The sequence below is a fragment of the Corvus brachyrhynchos genome, unplaced genomic scaffold (genome assembly GCF_000691975.1).
Source record: "Corvus brachyrhynchos isolate BGI_N302 unplaced genomic scaffold, ASM69197v1 scaffold130, whole genome shotgun sequence".
In the NCBI taxonomy this organism is placed as follows: domain Eukaryota; kingdom Metazoa; phylum Chordata; class Aves; order Passeriformes; family Corvidae; genus Corvus; species Corvus brachyrhynchos.
This window is the reverse complement of record NW_008236193.1, coordinates 1,165,219-1,172,397: the sequence shown is the minus strand read 5'-3', so window position 1 is coordinate 1,172,397 and position 7,179 is coordinate 1,165,219. Positions and strand designations below refer to the sequence as shown.

At 56.9% G+C, this 7,179-nt stretch overlaps 1 protein-coding gene across 1 annotated transcript in view; it reads left to right on the top strand.

The window, feature by feature from the left end:
• MATK (megakaryocyte-associated tyrosine kinase) overlaps positions 1-7,179 on the top strand; it is a 15,707-nt gene that overhangs the window by 6,294 nt on the left and 2,234 nt on the right. The window contains 4 exon segments of the mRNA XM_017739446.1: positions 5,184-5,297; positions 5,441-5,556; positions 5,902-6,121; positions 6,998-7,148. Of these exon segments, the coding sequence (XP_017594935.1) occupies positions 5,184-5,297; positions 5,441-5,556; positions 5,902-6,121; positions 6,998-7,148 (601 nt within the window).

Below are 7,179 nucleotides of genomic sequence, written 5' to 3'. Positions count from 1 at the left end.
CCCCTGGATCCCTGGCAGTGCCCAAGGCCAGGCTGGACATTGGGGCTTGGAGCAGCCTGGGACAGTGGAAGGTGTCCCTGCCCATGGCAGGTGTTTAGGAAGGAATGATATTCAAGGTCTCTTCCAACCTCATCCATTCTGGGATTCTGTGATTCTATATTTCTGGGTAGAAATATAAGTCTGCTGTGATAAAGCAAAAATTTATAAATAATATGATAAAATGATGTTTTATCATCATTTAGCATGTTTTAAGTCAGTGATGTTCCCTTTAAATGCTGGAGATTGGATGTCAAAGACATGTCTGCTCTTATGACTTATTGCCAGTTCTGGTTCCCTTTTAGAAGGTTTGAAATGCAGGGTATTTTCTCAGGCTGGAAGGTACATTTCTGGTGAATCCAATGGTATTGTCCAAGTGGACTGAAAGGGGTTGAGTTGGCAAAAGAGAGCCTGTGGGTTTGGGATTGCTAATGCCCAGATCTTGCAGAGATGACAGGAGCTGGTTTTTCTGTACAAAATGTGTGCTGTTCCTGATGAATATTGTTGCCCATCTCTCCACCTCCAAACTCTGCTCCTTTGGATAACTTTCATTTTGCCAGGAATGGCTCCATAGGATGTTGGGCCTTGCTCTCCCTGGCCCAAATGCAGGACACCAGGAGGAGGACTGTCAAGTAGGCAAAGCCTCAGCCTAGAATGTGAGACAAACATTCCCATACTATTGCCCATAGTGACTTGGGAAGGGCTGCACAGTCCCGATGTTTCGGCTCTGTAGCTTCTGGAGGGACCCGGGCACGCGGTGGTTCAGCTGTACCCACCGAGCTGGGCATTGTCTTTGCTGCTCTGGAGAAGGGAGCAGGCAGTGCTGAGGTTCCGTGTGTTAAAGGCTCAGGCTCTGGCTGGGTGGCAGGTACCAGCATGTAAAGGGGACACCGGCTCAGGCAGAAGCAAGTGGGAACCTCTGCTGGCTGTGCAGCAGGACAGGGAAAGCCCATCCATTACATCTGAGGGGTGGTTCCCTGTGTGTGACGCCGGAGTTCTTCGGCCCATGGTCACGTCTGTAACAACGGCCGGATGTGGCAAAACCCAAAAGTACAAAACATTTCTGTTTGTCACAGAGAGCCTTGTGCAGATCCTGGGAGTGCAGCGTAGGGCTGTAAGGATGAACTTGTGTGTTTTTCTCCAGCCTGAACAGACCAGGTTTCTAAGGATCCATCCCTACAAATACAGGGAATAATGCAAGGAGTGCTCCTGGGGAAACCCGCCCCAAGAATCCTATGAACAGTCTGGCTTGAATGGCTTGGGGAAGTTGTTTGTGGAGGTTGTTTCAGGAGCAGGACCTGAAAGTACCAGCTAGTTTGGACTAGTTTTCTTCTACACTGCCTTTGCCCTTGAATTGCCAGTGTTTTCTGAAGGCTTAAACGTTATTTTATTAATTTTTTTTTTAAAGTACACCCAAAAAGATCCCAAGACCCCTGAATGAAGTCTGGTGTTTGCCTACAACTGCATTTTCTTCTTTTTCACCATTTTGCTCAGAATATTGGAAGTGCTGAACACGAGTGCAGAACTGGTGTCTGGTTTTCTGGCTGGGATGGTGAACTGCGGAGGGGGTTATTCCCTCCCGACTCGTTGCGGATGCTGCAGGATACAGATAAGCTGGTTCTGTTTGACAGTGGTGCTCAGTTAAAGGTTTCTCTGCCATTGCCTGTCCCAACCCACGATGCCTCTGGGTTGTAACCCCCAGTGGAACAGGGAGGGGTGGCTGTGCTCCCAGATCAACCTGCCCTGAGGCTCAAAGAGTTGATGCTGAGACAGGATTACACTGGGAGATCCCTGGTCCCAGCTCTTCCTCTCCTGAGACTCAGCCTCCCTGGAGAGCTGTTGCCACCACAGGCACCCACTCCATGGTCACTGCTCTGGCCAGGCCAGCAGTGGTGACAGCACTGTCCCTGTTTGCAGGGGGATACTGATTCCCCCACAGTGCCACAGGGAACAGGATCTGGTGAGCTCCAGTTCCCTTCTAGCAGGGGTGTGTAACTGTGCCCTCAAAGGGCAGAAGTTGCTCTAAGTGTTGTCAAATAATGAGTCATTTCTGATGGAGGTTGGAGGGCGCAGGCGGTGCTGCCACAGGGACCGCCCGGACGCTGCATCACAGCCTCACCAGCAGAGAAATCAGGAAATTGGGCCCCGGCTCTGGCTGGGAACTACCCTTGAACGTAGAGCTTGGCTCTGTGTAGGAAAGAGACTCTCCAGGAGTTCAGGAATCCATGTCCAGGCTCAGCTGTGAGCTTCCCCTGACATCGCTGCCCCCAGCCCCACATGGCCACCACTGAGAGGTAAGAGGGAGGTCTGAGAGGTGCCGCGGGCAGGTGAGGTGTCCTCCTGTCCCCTCTGGCAGCAGGGAGGGGCGGGCGCGGTGGGCAGTGGGGGAATGCCCAGGTGTCACCCGTTTCCCAGCAGAGGAGCTGTAGCTGCCCTTTGTCCGAGTGGCAGCCGGTGCAGCCGGGGGTCTGTGTTCCGGAGGGGAGGGCACAGTGTGTCGGCTCCACCGCAGCCAGAGGTGCAGCCCCCGCAGGCGGTGTCCCCTCCTGTCACGGTGCTGTCAGGTCTGGCACCTCCTCGGCCGGGGTAACTCTGTGCACTGGGAATAAGCCTGAGCTCTCCAGTCCAGGGTCGGGACAGCTCTACCAGCCCCCACCATGTTTCTGTGCTTCTCAACCTCATTGCAATTACTCAGGTTTACCAATCCATAAAAGTACAGAACAGCCCCAAAACAAAGAAGGGGGCAAATATCTCCTCTCAGGCTTTCTGCCTGCACACTCTGCTTGTGGGAACATTCATTCCAGTGATGGGAACCTCACGGATCAAACACCTCCAGGAACGAAGAGCTGCTTTAGGACAAGGCATGTGAGTGTCAGCAGGAGGGAGGTGATTCACAGCCGTCCCTGCTGGTGCCTGGGCGAGGCACTGGCTGGTGTCCAGGCTCTGCCAGCAGCAGGTGTTCATGTGGGGGTGCGTGTCCAGCACCCCAAGCCCCAGGGCTAGCTGGGCAGAGGAGAAGCTCTTCCCACTGGTACTCGAGTGGAGGATCTGTGCCTTCCCTGTCCACCTGCTGTCTGCACACGGGGGCACGACTGACCAAACAGTTGCTGCTTTTCACCCAAAGTTTCTGTCCTGGAGCAGCAGAAAATGAGGGACAGTTGTCGGAGCTGCCATCAGTCCCCCTGGCTCAGCCAGCACATCCTTCCTCGGACCAGGATGTACCACGGCAGGGGTATGGAGTGGGCCCTGTTCTGAAGCTCTGTGTCCATGAGGTCCTCACCATCCTGGAAATGATCTGAGCTGCACCCAGTCACGTCAGCCTTTGGCTGTGCCTGCTGGGGAACAGGCACACAGTGACTGCCTTTGCATCTCCAACTTCACCAAGACAGTCTGTGTGCCATGGCTGGGCTGCGGGGCGAGGGGATGGCAGTGCTGGCTAACGATGGCTTTGTAGAGACAAAACTGCTGCTGCCTTCTGATGCTAACCTTGTAGCAGCTGCAATTGTCCCTGTTTTGTTGTCGTGGATAGGGACTGGCATAATCAGATAATCCTTGGATCTGCACTGCCACAGAGATGAGTTTACCACCAGTGATGCAGAGGAGTGATTGTGACTCACCCTTCAAAGGAGGAATGGAGCAAAGTCATCTCTGCTCCAAGGAGCTCATCCCACAGCGTGGGCAGCAGGGCAGGGGGAGATTCTGCCCCTCTGCTCTGCTCTGATTAGACCCCACCTGCACAGCTGCCTCCAGCTCTGAGACCTCCAATATCAGGAGCACGTGGAGCTGCTGGAGTGAGTCCAGAGGAGACCACAGAGATGCTCTGAGGGCTGGAGCCCCTCTGCTCTGGGGGTGCTCACCTGGAGAGGAGAAGGCCTAAAGGGGCTCCAGGAGAGCTGCAGAGGGACTGGGGACAAGGCATGGAGGGCCAGGAGCCAGGGAATGGCTTCCCAGTGCCAGAGGGCAGGGCTGGATGGGATCTTGGGCAGGAATTGTTCCCTGGGAGGGTGGGCAGGCCCTGGCACAGGGTGCCCAGAGCAGCTGGGGCTGCCCCTGGATCCCTGGCAGTGCCCAAGGCCAGGCTGGACATTGGGGCTTGGAGCAGCCTGGGACAGTGGAAGGTGTCCCTGCCCACAGCACGGGGTGGGAATGAGATGAGATTTAAGGTCCCTCCCAAACCAAACCATTCCCTGATTCTATGATCCTCCCAAGGAGGTGACAGTGGGGATGAAGGACTCCAGGAGGAAAAGACCCTTTTTAAAAAGAATTTTAAATTGCAGCGTTGTCATATGCATCACAGCATGACCAGTTGGTGTCAAGGGCAGCACAGGGACATTGTGCAATCATCCCACAGCCAGTGCATGTGACAGTCCCACCTCAGCCCAGCCTTGCCTGTCAGTGTCCCTGCTGCCAGGCAGCCCCCGCATCAGCCCTGCTGCGTCCCACATCATCAGGGCCATGGCTGGTGCCTCTTGTGGCCCTGGTGACTCGGAGCTCCTGAAAGAGGAGGTGAAAAAGCAAGTTCCTGGTAAAACCACATTACTTCCCCACAGCTGTGGTGCTGGGTTCCTACTGTGCCAGCAGAGCTGGTGGGAGCTGGGGCCCCTCTTTGGTGGCAGAGGCAGAGAGCAGGAGTGCTGGGTCCTGCTCCCATCTGTGTGTGGGACAGGAGTGTCCCCAGGACACAGCTGGCACAGGCAGGGTTCACAGCCTGCTCTAAGCCTTTTCCTCCATCCTGTGTGCGAGGCTGCATGAGGGGCAGGAGCTGTGCTGGCCAGGGGAGCCTGTGGGACAGCAGCAGTGGCCTGGGACAGCAGCCATGACCTGGAACAAGCCAGCTCAGCCCTGTCCCGCCACAGCCCCTTTGGTTTCTTCTGCAGGTGGCAGCAGGAGAGGACAGGGAGTCCCTGATGCGCTGACGGTTGGCCATGTCCGGGGTGAGCGGGGCTGCACAGGGACACCAGCAATTCCAGCTGACACCGGGGTGACGTGTGCCCCCAGGACCAAAGTGGGGTGGAAGAGGGCTCATGCCCAGTGCCCCTGGTCCTCAGCCAGGGTTTCCGATGGTCCTTGGGGCTGGCCCTGGTGCCTGTGGGAAGCAGAGGGGTCCAGCTCTCGCTGTCCCTACTGATGCCACCTTCTCCTTGCAGAAGCACTGGCCCCCCGGGACACAGTGTGTCACCAAGCATGACCACACCAAGCCCAAGCCCCGGGAGCTGGCCTTCCGCAAGGGTGACATGGTCACCATCATCGAGGCCGTGGAGGTGAGACCTGTGGGTGCTCAGGTACACACTGCGCTGAGAGGGCACAGCCAGAATGGGACTCTGGTGCCATCAGCTCAGCTGCCAGAGCCAGTCCCTCCCTTCCCCCCCTTCCTTCCCTTGCTCTGAGACCCTCTCGTCCCCAGGGCAAAGGCTGGTACCGCGTCAGGCACAACGAGACGGGGCAGGAGGGGCTGCTGGCAGCCAGCGCACTGCGGGAGCGTGGGGCCATCCGCGCCGACCCCAAACTCAGCCTGATGCCGTGAGTACAGCTGGGGAGACTGGGGGGACCCAGGGGGCCCAGCTGAGCCCCTGGGAGCTGCAACAACAGATGAGTCCAGTGTGTTCCCCCCATCCATGTTTTGGGTGGGCAGCTGGGGACGGAACATCCCATGTCCATGCCCTGTGATGGAGGGATTTGCTGGGGCCAGTACCTGGCTTTAAAGACCCCTGGTTGCGCCCACCCGCCTTGGATGGACCTGATGGAGAGGGGTTTCATGCAGTGGGGTCTGTGTAGCTTTGGCAGGGGCTCTGCCTTCCCCATCTCGCTGCTGCCCCTGGGGGAAGCAGCCTGGCTCAGCCCCCTCTCCAATGCCCCTCTCCTCAGCTGGTTCCACGGGAAGATCTCAGGGTTGGAGGCAGTGCAGGAGCTGCAGCCCCCTGAGGATGGGCTGTTCCTGGTGCGTGAGTCTGTCCGGCACCCCGGTGATTACGTGCTGTGCGTGAGCTTCGGCAAGGAGGTGATCCACTACCGCGTGGTGCACGAGGAGAACACGCTCAGCATCGACAGCCAGCAGTACTTCTCCAACCTCATTGACATGATTGAGGTGAGATCCCTGGGCAGAAGAGTCCCAGGGCAGTGCCAGAGAAGGGCAAGGACCTCATGGGCTCGCACAGAGCAGTGGCAGGTCCTGTTGTCCTTGTCCTGCTCTGTGTGGTTTCCATTGGTGTTTGTTACCTGGTGTAATTCTCAATCTCCATCAAAGGCTCGTGATTCCCACTCTGTTTGGAGTGCAATGGGCAGATCTGGGATATCCCAAGGATGTCTCTGCAGCCAGTCCCCGGCCAAGGGCCACATCCCTATCCCTGCTTATTCAGTGCTTCACACAGCAGGAAGACCCTGGTGGCCTCTGCCTCCCCTGGACTTTGAGGCATTTTACTGTGTCTCCCTCCACTCAAAGCCCCCTCTCACCTGCTGACCCCACAGAGCTCCCAGGCTGTTGTGTGAGCTCTCACCCTTCCAGTGAGTTTTTCCTGGTGGTCCATCCTCACCGTGTCTCCTCTCCAGGGAGTTGCACTCTCATGTTTTCCTTTTAGACACAACTACTTTTGGGTGGCTGCTTTCCCTTCTCAGCTGCCCCAGCCCCACTTTAAAGCTCCAAAGGTTGTCCTGTCCCATCCCATCCTGTCCCATCTTGTCCCATCCTGTCTGGCTGCTTCTGCTCCTATCACCTCTGCAAACTGCCCTCAGCTGCTGCAGCACCTGCCGTGGTTCAACCCCACCAGTAGCATCCTGTATCCCCTGTGGTCCATCCTGGTGTTCCTCTGGCTGTGCCCCGAGGAGAGCAAGGCAGAGACATGGGCTGCCCTCGAGGGTGGCGATGGTGGGGTCTTGTGGAGCATCCCAAAGCTGTTCCCTGGACTCACACCCCAAACCTGAGGGTAAGAGGTGGCATCACCTGCATCTGTTCATCCCTTGGCAGCATTACATGAAGGAGCAGGGAGCCATCTGCACCAAGCTGGTGAAGCCCAAACCAAAATCTGGGATGAAGTCAGCTGAGGAAGAGTTGGCCAAAGGTAGGGGTGGTGCGAGGGGGCTGTGGTCTGCGTTTTAGGGACAAGGCCCCACTGGTGGCCCCTGCTAACCTGCCCTTGGGCCCATGCC